This window comes from Chrysoperla carnea, chromosome 1 (genome assembly GCF_905475395.1).
Source record: "Chrysoperla carnea chromosome 1, inChrCarn1.1, whole genome shotgun sequence".
NCBI lineage: Eukaryota > Metazoa > Arthropoda > Insecta > Neuroptera > Chrysopidae > Chrysoperla > Chrysoperla carnea.
Window position 1 is genome coordinate 105,981,068 of NC_058337.1, and position 27,077 is coordinate 106,008,144.

Below are 27,077 nucleotides of genomic sequence, written 5' to 3' on the forward strand. Positions count from 1 at the left end.
TGGCCACTGACTCTTCGTTCATATTAAATGACATTTTCCACTATCAGTTCACTCAAAGATCATAATGACCAATTACACATTCTGTAATATAATATATCGTCACGTCATGTAATTATCAAATTTAATATGATGGTATAATATTATAGAATTAGACGGTTGGTGTATGCATTATGCATCGTTGCACAGAATTATATTCAGTATAGCTAATATTATTCTGGTATAGAATATTAGTTTAGGGTGTTTCAGAATTTCACGATTATCAAGTTTTTGTCTAGTACACAAAAATCTGGAGTGGGGCTTCACTTGATTTTATCATACACACGTACCCATTGAATTATTAAATGCCAAAAGCTCTTGTAAAAAATTAAATTTTTTAATTCAGTATGAAGAAATTTAATTCCTGTGTATCACCAATAATCACCACATAATCCACATAATCATCAAAGGGCATGAGAAATACCGTATTCATGATTTTGGCCCCTCAATTTTATTGGATAAACTTTAAGGAAAAAGTAGAATTCAGTTGAATATTTCAATCGAACTATTGATTGTATGATAAATCTTTCAAACTAAAGTTATTTGACTTTATAAAATGATCATATTTTGTTCTCCAAGATTTTCTGTATCTCTCCCCGTTTATAAGTTTTTAATTTTGGCGTGAATTGAGTTAAACGGTGTGGTCTCTAGCGTGTTCACAAAATAAGTGCTATACATACATATATCATGAAAAATGAGAAATATATAGATCAAAAAGGTCTCAAAATAAAGTTTTTTCGTTAGCTCCAAGTCCATCTTTTTAGTCAACTATATCTCACCTCTGAAACAAATAATTGGTATTAGGGTTACTTAAAACAGGAAATACTGAACAAAATTGAAATTTACTTCACTTATATTATAGGTATATTGTAAAATAATAACAAAAAACTGTATGTATATATATTTAAGCGGAAATTAATTTATTACCGAGATAGACCCTCCTTAGCGATATTGATTCAACAAAATAACATGTACAGCAACGGTTACTGTAGCTTTCACGATTCGATATCTAAGCTATTCTTGCATTCCAAATGGCATAGGAATAGTCCACAATCAAAGTTTATATGAACTTGTTTGTTTAGTTTCGCGAACCTTTACTTATTATAGTTTCGTATAATCTTGAACACCCTGTATAATAATAATCAACAAATATGTGTAATAATATACCAGTAATTAAAACTAGAGTATTAATTTTCAAAGCTTGTTGCAACAATATTGTTATTGTTTATATAAAATAATTTTAAACAATTGAGATTGAGACAATATTGATACAATATTAAACAATTGTGATTGTAAACGAACGTACGATATGATGAAAAGAAATAATGGATTATAGGATCACAAAATATAAATTAATTCAAGAGAAAATCCACTCAAATTCACATATTTATTGCGACAGAATGCAAAAACATGGACTGGACTTAAATGTTTCGATTATTTTTGATATGCTGTTTGTCGACAAGTTAATTGTTTCTAAATTCTAAATTAACTCTTAGTTACTTTTCGGAGATCCATGGATTGCTTTTTAAGTCTTATAATCGACCATTATTTATAATAAGTAGCATTGTAATTATATTTAAATATTTAACAACTATAGATAAAAGTGTGATCCATGGTACATACAATGTGATCAACCCATAGTACAATATCATAATGCAATATCATAATGCAATATCATATGCCTTTAAGTATCTTAACTCACTCCCACCAGTTCTGAAAGTGCTCTCATACAATTTATATGATTGAAACATTGAAAGCCTTGTAAGCTCTGCAGACATGATCATATTTAACAGTATCAACTGGCACTTCTAATAATTCTGGGTGAAAGAAACTATTCGAATTTTTACTACGCTTCACTGTACATGGTAAACTTTAAAAACAAACGAGAAAGTAATTCTAATATTTTGTGCTATAAACACAGGTTGCTTCCTCCGAAATACAACTGGGTGCGGTTTTTAAAAAAAACCTTCTCAACATTTTTCCTTATGAACTGAATTAGAAAAATATGCCATTACAACTACGTACGTACGTAGGCAATGCTAACGAAGACAGGAAGTTCTGTTAAATTAGGAATTCCTACAATCAAAAGTTAATAATTTAAACTGAATATATTTTTTATTTGCTTCAATACAAGATAAAAAAAATCAATTGGAAAAACCATATTTTTTAATTTATTTCTACATTTGATTGAATTCAAATACACAAGACATTTGTAAATATTTGAAATATTTTTGGATACAAAATTTTTTCCAAATTACACACACAAAATAAAAAAACTCTTTTCACCCCAAGCTATCACTAAAATAAATAAAAAAATTTATGTCAAAAAATGTAATGTACTAAAAAAAAAAATGAAAAATAAAAAAAAGGAAAATTCTTCTGTTTATAGACTACTCACATACTAATGGAATGAACCGAACGACCATCCTTTCTTCATAAAAATAGAATAGCAACCAACGCATATAAAATATTTTTTACTTATACAGTATGTATTTCTTAAAAATGGTTACGTAGATTTTTGTAAAGCAGCCTGCGTAATCTAGCTTAAAACTTTCTCTGTTTAAACATATGTAATCCCTGCTATACATCATCATAGCTATTGGAGTAAGATCTTTCCCATATACTCCCATAAACCCCTTTTCAAATATATTCAATTTTCTTGACATTCTAGTTATTTGGCATGGTTTCTGGTTTGTGTCGTGGTTATTTTCAGACCAACAATCATACTTATTTACATTATTTGTACCCTTAACTATTATCTCCAGATTATCCCTAATAAGCTGTCAAAAAACTTATTACGCTTACTTTTCCTTAAATGCAGAATGGAAAAGTTTGCGAGACCTAGGATGCTTTATATAAGAAAACTCTGATTAATTGAGGCAGATATTTGGCTTAAGATTACCAAATTAGATTCATGTTTGGAAGGAGTGTGAAAATCTGTGTTATTTTCTTGAATATTTGTTGTACTTAAGATGGTTGTCGATTTTGTTTGCCATATTCCGCCACAAGTGAAATTTACAAAATTTAAAAAACCCCCGACAAATGCGATTCCTTGTAAACCGATTTTTAGAAACTTAGTTATAATTATAAAATGTTCTCCATCGAGTCGGTTCGACCATTTGGGTGCTGCGATGCCACTGAGAAACACACACTTATAACACACTTTGTTAAATCAATATCAAAGTGATGGTCAATGAAATCAAATGAGATGAAAAGGATACTTAGAGAGCTTTCATTTTTTGGGACACATTTTTGGAAAAATTTTAATTGAAATTAAAATATATGAGTTGACTTTGTTCTCTTGAATTATTGTTTTGAATTACTTAATTATTTTACCATTCCACTTTTACATTCCATACTAATTATTTATATGTTAAAATTTTATGTCATGCCTTTTCCGAACTGAATCGAATTTGAAGATCATTGCCAATTTTTTAGTTTTTTCGGGTACGAAACACTGATCTCGCACTTGAAACATAGCTAAGAACACTCTTCGTTAAATTACCTTTCAAATGAAAATTAAAATCGATTCACCCGTTTAGGCACTACAATGCCACAAACAGACACACACACATAGCGGTCAAACTGACACCCCTTTTTTTAGTTCGGGGATTAAAAATACAGAGTGTGATTATTCATGTAACGACTTCTATTTTGAATGGCTTGTCTGCTTGCTACATACAGTGCTAAAAAATTCACCTCGTATTATATAAAATATATTTCATTCATATACACAATAGTTTGACTTCATTTATGTTACGGTACAATCTTTTAACCCAAATATTTTTGGTGCAAGAGGAGACAGGCAGACATTAATGTGCCAGTAGTCATTTTATACAAGTTATAAATGTTTTTTTACTCTGTTCATTATATACATTCTTTACATGTATCTATCTTTACATCACAACACAATCATATATTGTAGAAATATTTATACAGATTTCACATTTAGATAATTATGAAATATTATGGAACAACTTATATCACTGTGTTTCTTTTTTTGTAAGAAAATGTTATGTTATTCTAGCGACTTAAGCATCATTAGTAGATGTCGCCAAAGGTAGTCTGAATTCTTTTTATAACCTTTTGTTGTATATGATGTCGAAGATAAAGCTATTAAGTCCAAAATACTCAGTCAGCTCCATCTTAGCCTGAAGAAAAGTGAGTGAGTGCATGTATGAGAAGCTCATCAAGAACAAGTACAAACTATCAGGAAAGTGTTTTGGTTTATGAAGGGTATGAGGAAAATGCTTCAAACGAAAAATGTTAGTTTCAAAGGCACACATCTTATTACAGCATCGAATTCGATCTATGTTTTTAGGTTCAATTAAAACCTCACTCAGATTTATAACTGACAAACATTAGTTGAACGCTTTAAATTAGAAAGTTGACCTTTATAAAGACGCAAACATTTCTTTTTTGAAACATTTTTTTGTAAACCGAATAGTTTAGACAGTAATTGATAGCAAAAATCTAACTTTTTGTGCGTTTGTTCATTCAATTTGAACAAAAATGGTCCTGGAAAAAAAAACACTTTTAATGGATTTATTGGAAAAACTTTTTCGAAGAATGCCTAGATTTCGCGGAAAAAGTTATACAAAATAACAACTTTGTACGAAAAAACAATTATGGGTAAAACTTTTCAGTCTGCTTTTGCCTACACTGTACGGTTTGCGGAAAAATCTTTCGAAAAACAAAAGTTACTTTTTTAATCAATTACAACTTTTTAATTTAAAATGTTCATCTATCGATTACCAGTTATGGAGTAGAATGAGCTTTTTATTGAACTTGAAAACTTAGATCAAGTTTAATGTCTGTGTAGCATTTTGATCGATAAAAGTTATTTTTCGAATTTCAAGCGTATGTCAACTTGTAAATGAAAACATCCTGTATAAGGAGTGTACAATTACTTTTTTGAGATGTCTAGCACGTCGGAGTGGTTATTATTAAAATTACAGTCACACTCAAATGATTTGAAAATATTTTTTTTAAATTAATGGAATAATATCCGGAACGGTGTCAGCAACGACACAGCTGCCTGACAAAGTAGAATTTATATTGTCTTGAAATGATTTAAAAATCAGCTATTTTCCCAAAAAATCATAATTTTCAAAAACCTTTTTCTGTCCCTAGTTAATTGTTATAACGGAAGAATTGAAACGTTTGAAAATTCTATATGATATGTTTATTTCTTTTTCAGCTGAATCTGACGGTCAACTACTAGCCAAAATCGATCAACATATCGAAAGTACCAATGAAAAACCATTAACAAAAATACATACAGAAATTGAGGTACCCTCACAAGGTGTCCATAAAACTATTGTCCAAGAAATACCATCACATAGCTCCTCAAACAGTGATGGTTCTTCTTCGTCATCAAACAACGATGGTACCGTAAATAAACGCCAACATCAACAGCATTTGCAACATGGCCAACAGTTTATGAATAAAATAGTAAGCCTCCAACAACAGAAAAACAGCAATCATAATGGTAATTCACCGTATTATCAACATCATTCAACTCCTAGTGGAGATACTTCACAGGATACGCAGGATATTAATAATAATGTAAGTTATGTAATATTAGAAAACCCTTGGGGGAAACAAAAATACCTCTATATAAAAAAGAAGTAGAAAAAAATAAGTACCCTTCCATTACACGTGATATCATGAACATTATCAAACCTCGTCTCTTCGTCTTTAGCCGTCCCCCCTCATCTTATGGTATATTTATGCGAGATATTTATGAGTAGTATTTTAACACTTCATAGCAACTTATTATTTCCTTTATAACATTTCCTCCTGTTCGTATATATTATCTATATCTTTCAAGATAACGCCGGGGAGAAATAAGTATCCAAGTAGTGTTAATTTTTTATTATGTAAGATGGGAGGTATATCATAAACTGTTTAGTTACTTTTATACCTTATGTATGCATAATAACACTCACGTTTCGATACAGTATTTTAGAGATGATCAAATTAAAAAGAAATAAAAAATTCGTAACGCAGGAGCTGCGTTACCTAAGCGAATTCCCTTGAAGATGGAAAAAATCATTTTTCGTAAAATCGAATATTGCATTTATTTGTGTTTTCGAGCCTTTTTTGAAATATTTTTACAAAACTTGCTAATTGAAGCTACCTACTAATTTTAAACTTCTTTAGTTTAGGAAAAAGGAAACACCATAGTTTTGCGGTTAATAATCTACGGTTTACAAAATTTGTCCTTTGGACCCATGACCCAATTGATCTATGCTGCTCATTTACTAACTCCAACTCAGTTTTTACGCCATAAAAATTTCAGCTCGATATATTTTTTCATTTTTTAGTTATCGTGCTAACAGACGTGCAAACGGAAATGGACAAAATAGGTGATTTTATATACACCTTTACCAAAATTTTTTCGTATCATCAATATTTCTAAGCATTAGAAACTTGTTAAAAAAAGCGTTAAAAAGCATTTTGATACCATTTTGTTTTTATTCCAAATGTGTATTACTTTTATCGGGTCACCCTCGATTAAACTAACCATCTTCTAATTGCTCATCTATATCTTTTAAGTATTCTTATTTTACCAATTTTATCTTAATTTTTTTTTAATTTAAGTAAAATAATGTCCTTAATAAAGAATGCTTTAATCAAAAAAGTTAGTTTCTGATATGTTTCTGAATTCTTTCCGAGAAAAGAGCAACTTTCTTCTCTTTTATAATCCAAACGGCTATCGGTAATGTACTTAGCATTCAATCATGAAACATGAACCCCATTCATCTAATTCATGCCTTGGATTAGAGTAGATGTGTAAACCTGCAAAGTATTTTCTTGAATCCGTATTTTTAATATTTTAAGCGAAATATTGTCAATTTTCAGAAGAATTTCTTATTTTTTTGAGTATCCGGTAGGAAACAGTTTCAGTAATATATGAAAATACAACAAAATTTGCCCAAGAAATATGTGTTCAGAACTATTGATTAGATTAAAAATCACACAGGGTATACTCCTTAATCGACTCCAAGTCAATTGTTCACCCTCAACTTGGTAACGTTGTAGGATATCATAAACAATTTACTCGTATTTCTTCTATTTTTTTCCCTTCAATATAACCAGTAATTGCAATTTCTACAACATATTATTAAAGGATCATGTTTTCATTGTCTTTCATCTTATAATACACAATTTTTATCTTTTTAATGAAATTACAAATTATATCAAATTACATTATAATTTTTATTACTTGCCATTTTAAAAATAAATATTACTTGTCATACTAATGATCACAGCAATTAATTTTTAACGGATAATATTGAAAATATCGTTGCTTTTGCTTTCCACAAAGTGTTAACAATTCCTTTTTGTCACAAGACCCACCCGCTTTGTTGCTTTTAAAAGTAAAGATTGGTAAAGATTGCTCTCGCTTATCCCCTTTCTATAACACTCGAAATAATGGTAAGGATTGTTTCGCACAGGTAAAATACATGTATGGTTTTCTATTTTTTTTAAATGTATAATAGTCAGTAATTTAATTTTTAAATGTATAATAGCAGTATATTCATTGAGTATATCAAAAACGATGGCCATGAAATAATTTATATTGACTATTTTTACAGAAATCTGTAATTTGTGGTAATGTCAAATGACTACTTTTACAGAAATATGTAATTTATGGTAATGTCAAATTTAATTAATTTTTAATTTTTTTTAAATAATATATCTTTATAAATTATATCTCATGTGTTATTCTGAAGTATGAGCTATATTTCTGTACATTTCATTAAAAACCATTCTCCATATTTAGCGTGAAATCGTAACAAACAAACAAACAAACAAAAGACCATGCTTACTTTCGCATTTATAATATATAGAGAATTCAGGAAAAATTAATATAAATAAAAAAATGAAATTAATTTTGTTCGATTTTTTGCAACCGCATCGACGGAAGCACAAAATAATTACCAACAATGATTTTCGAATGAATAATTTGATGCAAAACTGATTGATAATGGGAGCATTTATCGCTCTAACGGATAATATTCAATCCGGACAAAATATACTCACAAGTTTTTTGCCAAATACGGGATTAATTCTTTCTTGCCGATTTCTCGGCAATGACGAACAGGAAATATTGTTCAATGAGTATTCAATAAGCGGCTTATTATTTATCACATTGAAATAGTGCGGAAAGCCAGTAATTTTACCGAAAAATGCATATAATAAAAATATTATTGTCATCGATTATAAAGTTATAAAATACTGCATTCAAACTATAAATGTATAGATAGCCTACTATCTACTTTAAAAGATTTCAACATGTGCAATGTCTTAAAAATATTCAACTCAACACGATGTAACATAACTGTTTTAAGGGTCAATTTTTTGATTTTTTTTTATATTTCTTTCATTGTTTATTAAGTTTAGCTTAGAAAATACTTTTGCTTAGAAAAAGAAAAAATTTGTTTACTTCTTAATTTACAAAAAAATCATGTTCTTGAATTAAGCCTAAAAATTTCAGTCTAATTGACGTTTCAACACGGTGCCATAATATTTGGTAAAGCGAAATTTGTTTTACCTTATTTGGTCTGTGTAGTAAATTTTATCTTTTATTTGGTTGATTCAATTTAAAAAGTATTAAGGGCATGAAATTTAAAGTTTTTTTTAACGATTTGACAGGTATCCTAACTATCCTCTTCGTATTTGATTTCTGCCGATTAAATATTACTGTGACTTAAAATGTCTTTCGAAAAAAAATACAATCGATCGCACAGTTAAACTAATGAAAAAATTTTTTTGTTTCTTTCTTTTGTCACACCATTGACTTGAAGATGCATATATCATTAATATATTTCTTTTATCCGTTCACAAAATTTCAAATCCATGCTTCAAAAAATTTAAGTTTAGTAGCCCACATATTTTTTATCATTGATTTTATGTACCTACTTGAAAACATAAACAAAACACTACAGTAAGATACGAATAAATCATTGACCCTTAAAAAAATCCAGCCAACCTTGGTAGTATAGAACAATCCTTCCTTGTATATTGAAGAAAAGTGGTTAAAACACAACATTAAACTGCTTATAATATTGTTGCTACTAAAAATGATTCATTTTTCACATTAAAACTCCACCCATGCCATAATAAAACCACTGTTTAGAACAAAACTATAAAAAAAATAGTAGTAAAACCGTTGTTATAGATGGTAAACCACATTGTGAAGGGTTCGTATGATTATTAGATAACACGATTCATATCTGGTCCGATAAAAAATATCAAGTATATTCTAATATAATGTGACTTGTTCGAAACTTCAAACGATATTTGTCGAATTTCAACACCATTCGACTATTAATTCTCCGTCTTCGCCTCCCTTTCCTTTACACGAAAACGACGCACCCTTGTTACTAGCCAATCGCTGCTTAGATAAAACTGCATGAAATGTACTTCGAATTTCTTCAGATTTCCTCGGAGTCAAATTTGAAGACTACAGTGGATGTCGAAAAACTTCAATGTATTAGGTGGATTCGGTGGATGAACAAGCAAAAACAAGAAGCGTTTCGCAAAATTAAGTATCTCGAAAATTTTGTCGAAATATCTTTCATCCTAGTCAGCCGTAGTAGCTCAGTTGGTTAAAGCATAACGAATTCCGTTCGCGATATGCATAAGGTAGCGGGATCGATGTGCTGGTGTGTCTGGTATATGCATGAAGGAGATACACTCAGCCTCTCAAAATAATTGAGGCGCTGCCTCTCACGTTCATTCCAATATTGTTTCAACCTGATGCTTCATCACATTTCTCTATCATAACCTATTTTTTAATTCCATTCGATGATAATAAATATATTATAAGAATCATTTTCCTTTTTCCGCGCCTATAAATTTCTGTCATTGTCATTTATCCTACCCGTTTCTGTGTGTTCTATAAATGATATGATTCCTACCCTTTGGTCAAATATATTTCCATAATAACCTCAGAAAAAATACCATAAATTAAAGGTAGATATTTTATTTTTTTAGGTTGATCCATACACGGTATATTCAACAAGTGTTCAATATTCACCATTGGATATGGCGGAATATGTTTTTTGGACTGGTGATGAAAAAGGTGTGACATTAGCAATTGAAGAATTTCTACGTGATGGTTTGGTAAGTGAACATTAAAAGTAAATCATCTTATCTTTATCAGTCTTCCAACCGGCAGACGAAAATAATTAAAAAAATTTCGCTTCAATATAGGCTCACAAAATATAGACAAAAAAAAAATTGAAAAGTATGTTACATTTGCACTTTAAGAATTTCTACACGATGGTTTGATAAGTGGACATTAAAAAAATAAATAAACATCTTGTCTTTATACTAGTTTTTTTATTTTACTTTGAAGTGAGTAACTAGGTCATGTTTATTATAATTGTTTACTTACAAACTAAGTCAAAGAAGTATAAATGAAGAAAAACTCTTCTGATGACATATTTTGGTTTTACCTACTATTTAAAAATAACTTTACTTACAAAGTAAAGCCTTTATATAATCACTGTTTAGGATAATGTAGTAAGTATATGATAACATATACTATTATATTAGTATAGTAAAAAATGGTGCAAATATGGACTAATAAAGGAAAATGAAAGAAATCACTCGTATTCTGCTAACACCTCCTGCTAACACCTCATGGAATGTGTAGCAAATATCATTAGTAGTGCATAAGTTAGTGGCGCAAATGTTTCTATTTATTAATAAACAATAAATTGTTAATGCAATTGAACGAACATTGTTACTTGACATTGTTAATTCACTTAAAAAATTAGAAAGTAGGCAACTTGTATGACGTAAATGTTAAGTGCTTGTCAAATAATCGAAATGTTTAACGTAAACGTATATCAAGTTGCCTATTTATTAATTTTGTAAGCCAACTTCAACATTAACCGTTCCATTGAATTAACAATTAATTATTACTTATTATTGTTATTCACATTTAATCATGCACACAATATTTACATCATGGTCTGTTCGACTAATTTTGATATATAATATGTTACATACATTCGTAAACTAATTATTGACAAATACTTGTCTAGTAATTTTTAATTAAAGAGAGAATTGAAAAAAATGCACTCGAACCAGGACTCGAACCCGGACTTCTTGGATTCATGTCAAGCGCCCTACCAATAGTCGTCTACCCTAATTAGTCGAACAGACCATGATGTAAATATTGTGTGCATGATTAAATGTGAACAACAATAATAAGTAATAATAATAAATAAAGTGGATAAACAAAGTAAAAATTCATTGAGTTGAAAAAATTGCATTCGTGTCTAGAACTCGAATAGCCTAATTTATAGGGCGCTTGACATGAATCCAAGAAGTCCGGGTTCGAGTCCTGGTTCGAGTGTATTTTTTTCAATTCTCTCTTTAATTAAAAATTACTAGACAAGTATTTGTCAATAATTAGTTTACGAATGTATGTAACATATTATATATCAAAATTAGTCGAACAGACCATGATGTAAATATTGTGTGCATGATTAAATGTGAACAACAATAATAAGTAATAATAATAAATAAAGTGGATAAACAAAGTAAAAATTCATTGAGTTGAAAAAATTGCATTCGTGTCTAGAACTCGAATAGCCTAATTGGTAGGGCGCTTGACATGAATCCAAGAAGTCCGGGTTCGAGTCCTGGTTCGAGTGTATTTTTTTCAATTCTCTCTTTAATTAACAATTAATTGTTTATTAACAAATAGAAACATTGCACCACTAACTCATGCGTTACTCATGTAACGTTACATTTTCCTTTATTTGTAACATCTTTAACTGTGCTATATGTGTCTGATAAAAGACCATTACTGTTAAAAGCAAGCAAAGATGATGTCAAGCCATCACAACGGTTTAAATTAATTTTTGTGATGACAGTGGGAATGGAACCCGCTATCCTAGAAATATCGCGAACAGTAGTTTATGGCGTCTTCCTGTTGAAATAAAATCTCACGGGCCCATGGCTGTCGATTTCGGACAAATATTTGAATTTCTTTTGGGAAAATCTCTGATGAAGCCAAGCAGTGAAAATGGTATACATAGCAGGCTTACATTTTCAAAAAATCAAAAAAGGAGTTCTATAAGGACTGACTGAGCCCTTAAAAAGTAGACTATTTTTTATAAGACAATTCATTCTTACAATTGAACCGTATGATTTTTTAATATCTACTTATTCAGAACCTTTTTAAACTCGTTGTCAGTTTCAACCTGTTATCGCGGTTCTATCTTTAACCACCAGTTGTCGCATAGCTAAATAATTTTCCCAACAACAATTATTTTTAAAATGTATTATTTTCCTGCATTTCTTTACTAGAATATGATAATTTTAAGATCAGATACAAAAACACAAGGTTATTGAACTACAGAACCATTTCAAAGTATTATTATGCATGTTTTAATCGTTTAATTTTTTTTTTTTTTTTTTTTTTTTTGTAAATACTATTTTGTGTTTATATAAACTCAAACTATAATAATATGAATAAAACATTTTATGTAACGAAAAATATATAATTTTCTTATAAAAAATTCGTTTTTAACAATATAATTTACATACTGCTAGAGTATTTTTTTTTTTTATTTAACTACATTTTTATTTAATCTCGAAAAATTTATCTCATCAGCGGTTTTTTTTTTATCATCAACAAAGTTTTGTATTTATAGGGCAATATAATATTCGAAATCAACTCATGTTGTTCTTATTCCTTGTAAAAAAAACTTAAAACTTTTTAACGCGATTTTTTGAAAATCCTATTATACTAACCATAAAATACATCATCCATTTTGTCTATTTAAATTATTCCTGCCTCATTTTCTGGAGTTTTCCTATAAATAGTCAATAGGCTAAACCAAAAACAAAACTGTTACAAAATACGAACAAGGTAAGACAAAATCAAAACTGAAATTGGCAACGAACTGCGAAATGCATGATTCTCTGAACACCCCTGATGTCCTCCTTATGTCCCACTTCGTCACTTTTAGCAGTACTCCGCTTCCCTCGGTTGTGTGACGTCTTTCTTTTATATCCTCAAACACGCAATTATGTTTCTTAGAACATCAAATAATTTAGTAGACTCATCTAATGGATTGGGATATATTGTAAAAACTGCCCATAGGGGAAATGAGCAGAATCAAAACTGAGCCATATTCATTGAAGCCTTACAAGAGATTGTTAAGCTTTGAATCACGATTAGAAACCATAAACTAAGACTGACTAAGACATGGAACTTTAAATCGATGGATAGCAACGATTCAAGCTTAGTTGTCTATAATTGGCCCATATGTGAGTATCCAATCTGTCTACAAGAATATCCTTGTACAAAGACTGAAATACTAGGTTTTCTATAAACATAGACCTGAAGAAGTCAGAATAACGAGGATGGAACGTCGTAAAGTTGAATTGAAAATACAATATATTTTTAATAATATTATATGTTTCTACTGGAATACTAAGGAATACAACTTAATATTTATTATTATATGGGCAACATACAATATTAAACTTCTCAGTATGCACACGGTATTTAAATCTAGAATACAATAATAAACAGCCAACCAAAACTCACAACACAAATAAAAGATTTCAACAAATTACTTGAATATTATATTATTTTCATCTTAGATAAAACATTATACATAAACAAATGTTACAGCATTGCTTGCACATTTAAATAAAGACAATAATAATAATAATAATACAAGAATACAATAAACAATTGTTTACTATAAACATGGTATGAACAATAACATGAGCATTACATTATTAGTTCGCTAGTTAGTTAAGTTTACTAAACTAAAATAAATTTATGAAAATTATAGAAGACAAATTATTTATTAAAGGAGGATACGTTGTACGTTGTTCATACATTATTATAAAATACCACAGTTTATATAAATGTGCTTAGATTATATTTTCAGTAAATAAATATTAGCAAATATACACGGTGTATCAAAATAACTGTTCAAAATTTTGACTCTAAAACCATACGGTTTTTAAGGATCGGTGACTACAAATCCCTTCAATCAGAACTAAAATTTTCAAAATGACAGACTCAATATGCTCGCCATAACCCCACTAAGATGTCAAAAATTGCAGTAGATGATAACATCTGTTATTCGCCAAATCATGGAATGTCATGTTCACTATAATTTTTAGACACTATAATTTTTTCATCATAAACTCGAGTTTAGAGTTTTGAAAAAACATTAAAAGCTACAGTTTTTATACCACGTATATATGAAATATACATCAAGTTATACTAATTTTAATACCAAGTTTGTAACGCTTAGAAATATTTATGATACGAAAAAAATTTTGGTATAGGTGTTCATAAAATCACTGATTAGTCCATTTCCGCTTATCCGCCCGCCTATCCTTGTAAACGTCAAAGATAGAACAAAAGTTTAAATTTAAAAATGTTTCTAATTAAAAACCAACAACTTTTGTTTAAAACAGTTTCTCGTAAACATCACTGTTTACTGAGAGCAAAAATTAGGACAAAACTTTGGTGTTCACTTTCTCCTTACTAAACTAAAAAAGATGGGGGATGAAAACCTTGCAGATAGCTTCAAATAATACACTTGTGAAACATTCTTTAAAAACGAAAAAAAATCTCGAAAATGCTTTGGAAAATTTTCGAAATTGGGAAAACCAAATAAATGGTAATTGTGATGGTTTTTTTAAACTCTTCTAATTTATAAAAAAATAATGCAAGCACTGGCATTCAATTCTTTCTATACAGAGTATTTGTACAATTAACTCAGGCTATTGTTTGTTTTCACTTGTTTAAATAAAGATTGATTTTAAAAATTCATTTCCTACAATTTTATTTGTATTATATCAAGTAAAAATTGCAACTGAAGTTATGGAGTGGAAAACGTTTGCGATACTATCAAAGATCTTTTCTAACACTTAGGTAGAGTATTACTTAGTGGTCCCTTTTCACTTTTACTACATACAAAAAATAAATAACGGATGGTACGCTCAACTAAACGTTACGATATTTCTAAAACCGATTTTTGTACATTCTACGGCATCGTGGTGCTTATTTCAATGTAAGTACATCAAGATGTGCTGATTGAAAGCTTTAGCAAAAACCGGAGTGCTGTCAAGAAAGCAAAAAAACTATGAATTTTTGGACAATCATTAAGAAAATTGTAGAAAATAAATTTTATAAAAATTTATTCTTTGATCATTTTTTTTGTAAGTCTAATATTTAGTGCTGTACTTTAACATATGGAAAATGAATTGCTTGGCTCGCAACTTACTCAAATGAACGATTTCATCTCATTCTTCAGCAGAGAATCTTGCAGTAAAATTCTTTGCAATATTAATTATACACTTAATGAGTATTGCAATTATTTAAACAGCCTGTATGTAATGTAAATTCTCACAAACAAATGATGTTAGTGAAAACTGCATTTATACAGCTGCTACCTCTATACTTCTAGTTAGTATTAAATAATTACCAAAGGTGTACTTGACACAGTTAGTTGTTCTTATTAATTTAAATAACAACCATAAGAAGTGAAAACTAGTCTTGTTACTTTGTTTTTGTAAAATATACAAGGTGATTCATGGAAAATTGGATACAAAGTTTCATTGCATGATACTTTAATACGATATTGTGATCGCAGTGGGTAGGGTCTGGTGCCACCCTTGAAGTCCACATGAATAACTTTCCATAATTACAAAAAGTTAAAAAAAATTAAAAAAATAAAAACTCGAGCGATTCGAAACGACTCGACCGAATTTTGAAAATTTTATTCGGATCATACTGCCGTTAAAACGCTTCGATCGACACCTCAACGTAGTCGATGTCATTTTTTGTTCGCGCGATATGGATTACCAAAAAAAGACCACGAACGAACATGTACTTGTATGTACATACACACACACACACATACACACACATACTTTTTCTCCAAATTGGTGTAAATGCCTTCCCTGACAATGAATCGTAAAGATATTTTGAAAATTTCGAAATCGTAAAGATATTTTGGAACATAAATGGCGTAAGCAAACGCTTTTATTCCGCCTTGCTTCTCATTCAACACAACAAAAATTTTAACTTTTAACGTTTTAAATCAAAAAAATTGTTTAAAAAAATGTGTATAAATATCCCTAGGAAAGCGTAAGTAAATATTCGTTACATTTTCATCAAAATATAAAAAAATAATAATTAATTGAACAGTCTGATAAAAACCTGGAGGGCTCTGACTGCTGCCAACCTACTGCCAATTGTTATATCATAATACCAACAAAAAAACAAGAAAGTTTGTATATGGCAAAATAAACCCTTTCATTATTATGATAACAATGTTCGTATATTTTAGTAACCAAAATGAGACACATACCCACATGTCTACGTTCACACATACTGCATGTAGATAAACAGTTAAACACATATGCATATTTATACCGAATTCGTAAAATTACTATGAATATTGAAGCTTTGATGGTTGAAAACCAGATATATACAAATTTTTGTTGATAATCATATACGAGGTATTCTAGAAAATTGTGAAGCCGATGAGCTTGCTAGAAATGGCACAATGCTGCCGGACACAAGCATCAATAAATATCCGGGAGATCCATTTGCGAACTGGAAGTTGCTCCTCAAAGAGAATATCTTAGCTGGAGGGAGGAACGTTCTTGTGGTACTACAAAACAGATATGGTCTCAGTACAATCGCAGTCATTCCGAAGATCTGATATCACTTCCAAGTTGAAGCAGTTACAGGACATTGGTTGGGTGGCAGGCATGCTGAACGCCTGGGCTTGGTAGTGCGTCACGACTGCTGCAGAAGCTGCTACAGTGGTGAAGAGGAGGAGACAATGTCTCATCTTCGCTGTAACTGTCCAGCTCTTGCCATGAGGAGATGGATATCTGGAAAAATTCACTGTCTTTGAGTTCGCCAAAAATCGAATAAGCAGAGTGATATCATGGAGCAATTTCAGTGAATCAATACCACAGAAACGTGTGGTCATCACAAAATAAATCAGATATTTTTTTTTTGAATTTATGAAGCATGATTTCTTCAATTGATACGTACGTAGCTAATCATAATTTTTACCCTGAGAGAATTTCTACTTCAAAATTTAATAGATTCTCTTTATAAAATGTTAGGGAACTAAGCAGTACCTAGAATCAAAATAAACATTTATATAAATCAAACGCCATGAATTTTTTTTTCGAAAATTAAAGTATTAAACAGTTTAAAATAAAAATGAGTGATCCATGGCACATGATATATTATTCATGGAACAATATATTTATGTATAATGATTGTATCTGAAGGTATATTCTCTTCAACATTTAAACATGACAGTTTATTCGCGGGAATAAAATGTATGTGTGTAGAGTTCGTACAAAACAAAGTGGCACTGAACAAGAGAGAGTGTAGATACGAGTGCACATATACATCATACACTCTCTCTTGCTCGGTGCCACTTTGTTTTGTACGAACTCTAACTCATGTTTTTAATGACACGAGGTAAATGAGACCTCTTTTTCTCACTAATACTTAGCTTACCTGTAATTATAAAATTAACTGTATGCATATGACCATGTATCAATGGTACATTATGTTGTTAGATGCAAAGTGCAATACTTAACATATTTTAAACTTTACCTCCTCAGAATTTTACGTTATTATTAAAACAAGAATATGGTATAACAACTTAACCGACAATAACCGAAGATTTATGTTGGATATGATTTATAAAATACTATAAAAGTATTAGTATTATTAGTAAAAGTTTAGATATAAATAGGCGACCAAAACTTTTGTACTTATTTCATTTTTACTTGAAAACAAAACCATATTAACAATCAGTCTTCAGTCTACCTGCATTATCAGTAAAATACAAATGCCTTTATAGAAACTAAAGAATGGTTCAAAGTACATTTATCTCTAGGTACTACATCTTACCCTATATCATGGATGAATATTGTTGATATTGGGCAGATGAAAATTATTCTGGTAGTTATTGAAGTACAAATTTCTAATTAAACGCAAATATAAACCTACTGTACTGTAATAGTGAACTGAACAACATTCTATGTCTGTTTAATTACAAAGTAACTTTTAGTCAAATAATATGGTAGGTACACTATGTATACGATTCTGGGTATATACGATGATGATGGTTCTATGTCCTTTTAAGGGAGTTAATTTGTACATGAATTTTAAACCCACACACACACACATAGAATATATGAGATGGACAAACAAAAATATTGATTCTACATGGAAATTAAAAAATCTGATACAAACGTTACAAATAAGACCTCCATACAGATCTCAATATCAAAAGTCAAGTCAATTGCTATAAGAGCACATCACGACAAATTATATTTTATAGTCTAAGAGACGGTATACTGATGATCTTCACCCATCTGACAAACCAGATGAGATATATTTTTATGAAATTTTATTGATTTTAAAACACTCCTATCATAGTTTTTCTATCGAAAAGTCTTCATGGCTATTTTTAATTAAGGATAATTTTTCTTTAACACTATCCGCTCTTTAAAAACTGTTCATATGAGCTTTCTTTTACGGGATTGATCACTCCCTCATTTAAAGATGGCCTAAAAATAGTATTATTGACATTAAAATCAGTATATTCCATGCGTACCAGCTGTGAACTACCCGCTTCACTGGGCAACATCTCACTTTCACACTTTCAACACCCCCCCCCCCCATATTTCATTGCGTAGGGGTTACAGTTTTGTAAAGTGCACGTCATGCTCTTTTATTTGATCCACTTGGGTATATTTGAAAAAATCCGAATAGTATTTCCCACTTAACCGTTTCACCTTTCCATCTCCTGAAGATTAAAAGTAGATCAAGACAATTCATTAAGTTGGTTGTATATCTTGTCAATATTCGAGCTTAATTGATGCACAACTACTAATTTTTGAAACACATCTTTTCAACCCTGATTTCAACCTCTTACCCTACTATATTATGCATGTTTTGTACATAAAAACCTTCCTCCTAAATCACTCTATCTATTAGAAAAAACCGCATCAAAATCCGTTGCGTAGTTTTGAAGATCTAAGCATACATAGGAACATCACAGATACAGACAGCGGGAAGCGATTTTGTTTTAAACTATATCTTTATGATATTGTACCCTGAATACAGAGGCCAAAAATTGTTTTTTAATACAATTAAAAATGTATATTTCAAAATAAGCTTGACTATTTTATTTTCATACGCATATATGTTTGTATACGTTATTTATATGGCCAATTAAAAAAATATTTACCAAACAAACTTCGTAGAAAAAGAAAAAAATTGCGAGTTAAAACAAAAAAAGCGTTATATAATAATTGTATTAAACTGAATCCCTATATATACATTGAGAAAGGATTAAAAATTGTGTTTCCACTGAAAGTAAAATAATGGATTTATATGGAATTTATTTTGTAGTTTTTATATGCTATTTTGTATGAAAAATATGTTTATAAATATTATAAATTAAACCCCATTCAAAATTGGCTTTTTTGTTAATATACTATGAAGGAAGCGTTGAAAATCCATTAACAGTATTTTTAACTTTTGTTTAATTATAAAATAATCAACGTTATAAAAAATGACATATTTCCAGAGTTAAAAAAGTAATTAGATGTATTTTTATTTGAAATAGGAAAAAATATTCGGTAATTTTTTTTTACAAATTAATAAACTTGATATCTTTATTCCATCAAATGCGTTTCGAACAGCTTTGTTCCAACAAATGCATAGCCATAATAAAGGATTAATAAATGATCCTTAATAACAAATTCAAATATTTTTCGAATATGTTGCCTAAATCACTGATATATCATTATAAAAATGGCGTCATGTACAGGGTCAATGAAATCATCCGCTTCACTGCCTCAAAAGGCTGTAAAACTTTTTATTTGTACAAATCCAGCTTACCAAAGAAGTTATTTTACGTGCTCTATCAATTGCGCGTAAAATCACCCCCTGCTCTTATCTCCTGCTCCAAAAACACGACAATATCTGAAAAAAAGGAACATTTATACTAAAATTAACTCAAGTGATGAAAGTATCCCTTCTAATAGGATCACAATTTTGTATGAATATCTATGCTCAATCAATATAGCATACAAAATTACATACATGATTTGTCAAAAAAGGACTTATATAGCCTTTCCACTTGATTCCCCCATAACATTTGCAATCAAAAAAAGGAATTTTAAATCCTTAAAATTAATAAATGGAAATATGCATCACATAGAAACGCAGAATAATTCCACAAGAATTTCTCATCATGCTATTTTATTATAATTGTAGGTAGAATTAATTCAAACGATAAATCAAATATTTCCAAATGTAATTAACTAATTCATACACATTCGATCCAGCATATTATGTCAACAATCCTTTATACAAACATGTTACCAAACATTAATATCTACTATCATTTTGACGTAAGAGGAAAAACAAATGAAAGTGAATTATGACTATTGATAAACGTCTCTTGTTTGGTATAAGAAAATGTCTTATAAGTAGTTAATATTATTTAATTATTATGTGCATGTAAGTAATAAACATTGTTCGTTCGTCAACACCATCTGCTGTCTTGGAAGTAGAAGTAAAATAATAATTTAGATATCTACGATTCGTTCTTAGTTAGTGTTCTTATATGTAGTTTAATTTTATACATGTTCTTACTGTAAAGAAGTAATATGCGTTATATTTGTTAGTGCTAGATATGTATAAAAACACAAACACTGTAATTGCAAATGAGTTCGTAAAATAATGAAGGAGTTTCAAGCTAAAACTTGTATAAACTGAGGAGACTTTTCTGGGAAAGTTGGTGACATTCTGTCTCTCCCTGAGTTTTCGATTCTTATTTTGGGATTTTTCTTTTAAACATGCTTCAAAGCTCGTTTCGTTCGCGCAGCCATATTGGAAAAATAGCGTCGAAAAACATTCTACGATATCTTCTTTCCCAGCTTTTTTACTCTACATACAACTACATAGGAAAATATCTACATACAAAATTAAACAGGTTATGCTGAATAACTCGTTTAAACAAACTAATACCTCTCTAACATATGCCTCAAAAGTGGCAAACATACGAGGTAGCAAAGTGGAAATTTTCATCAAAACTCTCGGAAAACTTTCCAGGTAAAACTACCAGATTAAATAACAAAATTACAGTCAGAAATATATTGCATTGGATGTCAAAGTTGCTCGAAGAGATATGTGGGTCAAAGCATACAACAAATTGTTATAAAACTTAAAGACTGACCGATTAATCGAATTTCATCCATATGAAAGCATTCAAAAACTCGGTATGGAAAAAATGAACTTAGATAAAAGATCTATTCCAAGTTAAAATTGAATTTTAAGAATTAATAATGGATTTTGAAATTGAAAAATTATTTAATTTCTTAATTTATTTTTAGTTGCTACTTCAGATAATAAAACTCGAATATCATTGGCTTTAAGAATAGCGTGATCTACACAAGGAAATGTGTACAAAATCGAAATTACTCTTTCCCGTAGATCCATGACCTCCTTCAAAACGATTTAATTCAATAACAGAGAACGTCTATGTTTCCAATCTGTAAGTAGGTCAGATACCACTGCTTGTCCGACTGGATTCTATACAACATTGTCGGGCTTTGTTAAAGGAACTACAATTGTCGTTATAGAAAAGATACTTTGTATAATAAAATGATAAAGACTTTTCCAAGACACAAGTCTTTAATTATTCTAGCACTGAGCGATCTTACAATTAAATAATATTTGCGCTTCATTAATTAACTAACCCTCCTTTTCTGTAAATACGATGGAATATAACAATGTATAAAACAGCAATCTTTCTCTATCTTGTACGTACATTGTTGTTATAATAACTACTACAATGAATGAATTCTGAGTATTATTCTAGTAAGAACAAACTAAAAGTCCCTTTACAACTTCCTAATAAAATCTTATTACATAACTATTCTGTTCAAGAAAAGTCTCTCCTTTCATTCCTTCAAAACGATATGACAATATTGTTTTAAGTTTAGGACCAGGCTTAGGAATTAACTTTGTTGTCAAGGTTATGCCAAACAACTTTATCGTCTACAAAAAATTTGTTTTGCCGGTGATTATTCTTCGGAAGGTCCGGAACGTGACACCTTACTTTTTGCAGTATCAAATAAAATCGTTTTTACATTCTTTTAATAAACAGGGTAGTTGACTGGTTTCTTAAAACCATCTCCGGTTATTAGATGGTTATTGTAGAACCTATAAAAAGCTTTAACTAGCATTTGAAGCATAGCTCAGAACACTATCAATCAAATTACCTCTCAATCAAAAAAAATAAAATTACTTCTCCCGTTTAGGAGCTATGATTCTACAAACGAATCGATCAGATTCGTTTTTTGTTTGAAAGATAATTTAATTGAAAGTATTCTTAGCTATATTCCAAGTACTAATCTAGAGTTACGTATACGATAACAAACAGAAAAGAGTTGATGATCTTCAAACAGTTGATCTGATTTTCTTGAAACATAGCCAAGAACACTTACAATCAAATTATCTTTTAAAATAAAATCAAAATCAGTTCTTCAGCTTAGAAGCAACGATACCACAAACGAATCGATCAGATTTTATTTTGTGTCGGGAGTTTCTTTCAATTTTTAATTTATGTGTTATTTTAATATTCTTCATGGAGAAATAAGATCATCTTCAAGAGAAGTCTCCAAGTATGAAAATTTTCGCATAGCAAAACAACCAGCCGATCTAAAATAACTGCCAAGTATCACGCCTGATCCTAGACCTACTGATGTTGTATTAAAGAAAACTCTCTCCTTTTTCTTTAAAATGATATGACAATATTATTTGTACAAATAATACCAAGTATATATAAAGGTATGTAAAGAGTGTCCCAAAATTAAAGCAGGAACTGAATGTTTGCCCATATGCATGGTAAAGTGTTGACTGTAAAATAATAAAGACAGCGTGAAAGCGTTTTCACTGTTGGGCAAAGTTTTAAAAATAATAAAGTAAAAACATTCACAGCTCGCAAATTCCGTATAAACTAGTGTTGAAATAGTAATCTAGCTTCATCAAATATGAAAAGATAAATTAAAAAAATTCAAAGAGAATCCTAGACCATGGTAGACCGTCCAAATCATGGGGTTTTACACTATTGAATTTGTTCATGGAGATTTTTAAAGTCTGAGGTTTCTGACAACAATTCTGCGACCACTCACGCCTTAATGGAGAAAATTCAGATCTTTAGTAACACTTTTCAGCTACAATTATGCAAAATTGTCAAGGAAAATTTAGACAAGCAATTCTGTGCCATCAAGATATTGGAATTTTACCTGATATTGTATTAATTTTATCGGATATGTTATTCTATGCAAAACTCTAAATTGCAAAATGTATGTATTAAAACAAAATTAAAAACTTTTTATTAAAAAACTGCATTTTCTTTTAAAAATACGACTTGCGTTAGTTTTGATACACCCAATATGTACGTAGATGTTCGAATGTATACCAAGTGTATTATTTGTAACAAGTGAACCAATTAACAAGTACTTCAATAATAAATGTTTAAATAAATGTTTAGTTTTGAGAAGTATGACTTTATTTTATTAACGGACTTTCTGAAAAAATATATTCTCTGCTTCAAGTTTCTGATGTTAAACTGGGGAAAAAACTTCTTCTGATGTTATATCAGGGCCGTATTTAAATTTCTGCCGCCCTGGGGCACTGAAGAAAATGCCGCCCTATGACTGAAATTTTATTTTAATATTTTTGATATCTTATTTAAAAAAAATTAGAATAACTAATTAATTGCAGAAATTTTATTATGTATTACATATTATTTATTACTGTTCTTTTAAATTTAAATTAATTAGTGTTATTGGATAATTCTCCAATTTTAGGAAAATTCATTGATCAATTAAAGTTTCTGTCATCAAAAAGACATAGATAAGTAATTTGAAAATATTTTTAATTCTTCAAAAAAACTATATTTCTGGAATTTATCAATTCCAGAAAATAAAAATATCAAATTTTATTTTTTCAAACCTTTATGGAAATAAATTAATTAAACTATTTTAATAGTTTTCACTTAAATTTTCTATATTATAATATAAAAAAATTTGATTTGATACATAATGCATAAATTATATTTCTTGAAAAATAAAATGTTTATTTAAAAGAATTAGTTAATTATATATTGTATTGAAAATATTTTCTCACTTTCCAAATTTTGCCGACCTAGAAAAGTTGCCGCCCTGGGCACTAGCCCCGACTGCCCCTAGTGTAAATCCACCACTGGTTATATCAATGAAGAAGAAACTGAGTGGTCTAAAAATGTGTTTGAATAATTCAATCGATTTTCAAATATTTTTATCTGAAGCTAGGTTGTTTGAAACTAAAAAAGTGCTGAGTATGTCGAGGAATGTTGCGGTTTTGAAAGCACTCTCCATTACTGGTTAGAATAAAAAAAAATCAAATTAGTTTTAGTAAGTTTGATACAATAAAACACCTCCAGGTGTCGTTGTGTGCGTAGTCATGGTAGGGACAATAAAATCGATGCCAGCGCTTTAAGTGAAAAATTTTGGAGTTAAAGGGGGCTGTTATGACTAATTTGCAATTCTTTACATGTTAATGTAATAGAAATGTCAAATTAAAATTATTGAAAAACACGAATTAATTAAACTTAATGCATTAGAATTTGTGAAAATAAGAAATCAAATTGAACAAATATTGTTTTTCAAATGTAAATTTTCATAATTATTTATTTAAATTTGTGAGACAAGAATATTAAATTTTAAATGTAAGTCTTAAATGCAATCCATACAATTATATATGCATTCATACAATTCTATAATTAAAGTAGTGTATCGTTACCATGGAAACGAAACTCACGCACGGAGCGAATACTGTAATGTTTAATGCAAAGGTAAATTATTAATGTTCCACACAAAAATCAATTTACAATATTGATTTCCTAAGGTCGCCTTAGACGTCAGATTAACCTATATTCTTCTAGAAACGATATTCATAGCCGTCCACGATACCAGACTCATTACAATACATGTAGATAACCTGAATCATCTTATACTTTCTAGATAATTCCTATTAATATTTGGGGTGTGTTTAGGGTAGTCTCTCTCTGATATTATTCTTATAGTTATACATTTTATATATATAATCTGTGTGCATTTATTTTATCCACTGCTATACTGTAAAATATAGCGAAAAGTGTAGGACCAAAGATATTTTTTCTTGAATCCGTCTATATTTTCTCTACAAACCTATAAAGACAAAGCTTTTAACTGTCTAGTTAAGTTCCAAGCAAAAAATTTGTGTTTTAGTATTCATAACAATTTGACTATTGTATTTTATGTTTTAAATCAAATTCTTTTTAAACCATTGCTTAATGGTGGACATTTGGCTATATCGTATTTGTTTCTTTTTTTCGTAACGTAAAATGTTTCATAGGTAAAGTTTGAAAAGACGTAATTGAGTCATGTGCCTTGAATCTCGCAACATATGTACCACTGACAAATGGTAATAGCTATGCAATAAATTCTACAATTTTTTTTTCTTTTCTATAAGTTAAAAAAACCATTTAAAGCCGTTACTGGGCACTCAGAGAAGTAGATTCCTGTAAGAGAAACTTTTAGGGTTTTCCATTTTTCAATCATATAAGCTATTGACTATGTGCATGAAGCCAAGTGGCGTCAACTAGTGGAAAGTGTAGAACTATTCACCCGTCATGCGGCCATTATTTTTCTTTGTATACATTGAACTGCATGTAAAAAGAGCAGAAAGTTTTTTGCAATACTTGTTATAATTATTATATACTAACGCCAAAAAAGGTATTGTAATTATTAAATAAACATTCGTTAGCTATTTCAACTCGTTCTCAATAAAAATGTGTATTAAATGTAGAAAAATGAAATAGCATTATAGTATTTAGATGTGTGTTAAAAAGAGTACACAATATTATAAAGTATAACGTTAATTATTAAACAAAGACACATATATTAACATCGTTATATTTTGTGTCCTTATTTTGATTATAAAAATTTATTGAGAAAATAACATTAATAATTTTAATATTTAAACTGAGATTAAATAGGTAGAATTCGAAATATTTACCAAAGTATAATACTAGTATAATATAAATACACTATACAATATATACTACATTTTGTACTCTATATTAAAAGTAGTTGTCAATGTATTTTCAATGTACATTGTCGGCGGCTGGCGTGTAAATAGTTCGGCATTTTTCCGTCGGCGCGCCACGTGTATTGCCAAACCTAAGACCTTCCCCCTTGCACATAGTCCATATGATGGTGTTCTCTTGAATGATATAACTGTAAAAATTACATTGAAGGAAAGCGCACCTTTAGGTAAATTCGTTCAGGGTAATCCAAGGCTTTTAAGGATCTGATGTATGACACTTTAAGAACATGAACCATTTTGTACCTTGGATCAAACTTTATTATCTATAGCTGTTCAATTATTTTGAATAATTGCCTTAAGAATACGTACACGCTATAAATTTCGATCACTGGTACTAGCTCTCTTCCCAATATATGTATGTTATATACACAATGTCAACACTGATAACAAGGAAAAATCCGATTTTAAGTTTTGCTATTTAACAATATTAATGTAGAAAACTTAATCATTTTGTCCTATACAATTGTTTTTTTTATATGTGTGCCACTTCTTCTTCCATCGTATAGTAAACTTTTCTATATCTCAGTCAGCTCTATAATATTCTCTAGAATTACAATTTATGATTGCATTTATTTTATTGTATTTTTCTTAGTCATTCTTTTTTTTTTGACAAGAAATTTTTTTCTATAGGGAAAGGATGATACATCCACGTTCTCTTAGGATATAATTATCTTTATATCTTACTCTTCGAACTATGCGTTCGTGCTTAATAATTGATGTTGGTTTAGACAAGTTTTTTGCTTTTTATGAACATGTCTTTTTACATAAGATTTGGATAAAG

The 27,077-nt window shown here is 29.6% G+C and overlaps 1 protein-coding gene across 2 annotated transcripts in view; it reads left to right on the forward strand.

Annotated features, from left to right (window-relative positions):
• The window catches only part of LOC123290787, a 479,121-nt gene that overhangs the window by 415,773 nt on the left and 36,271 nt on the right, over window positions 1-27,077 (forward strand). For both annotated transcript variants that reach the window (XM_044871115.1, XM_044871116.1), the window contains 2 exons: window positions 5,237-5,604; window positions 10,045-10,173. In XM_044871115.1, coding sequence (XP_044727050.1) covers window positions 5,237-5,604; window positions 10,045-10,173 — 497 coding nt within the window. The remainder of the gene's footprint in view (window positions 1-5,236; window positions 5,605-10,044; window positions 10,174-27,077) is intronic.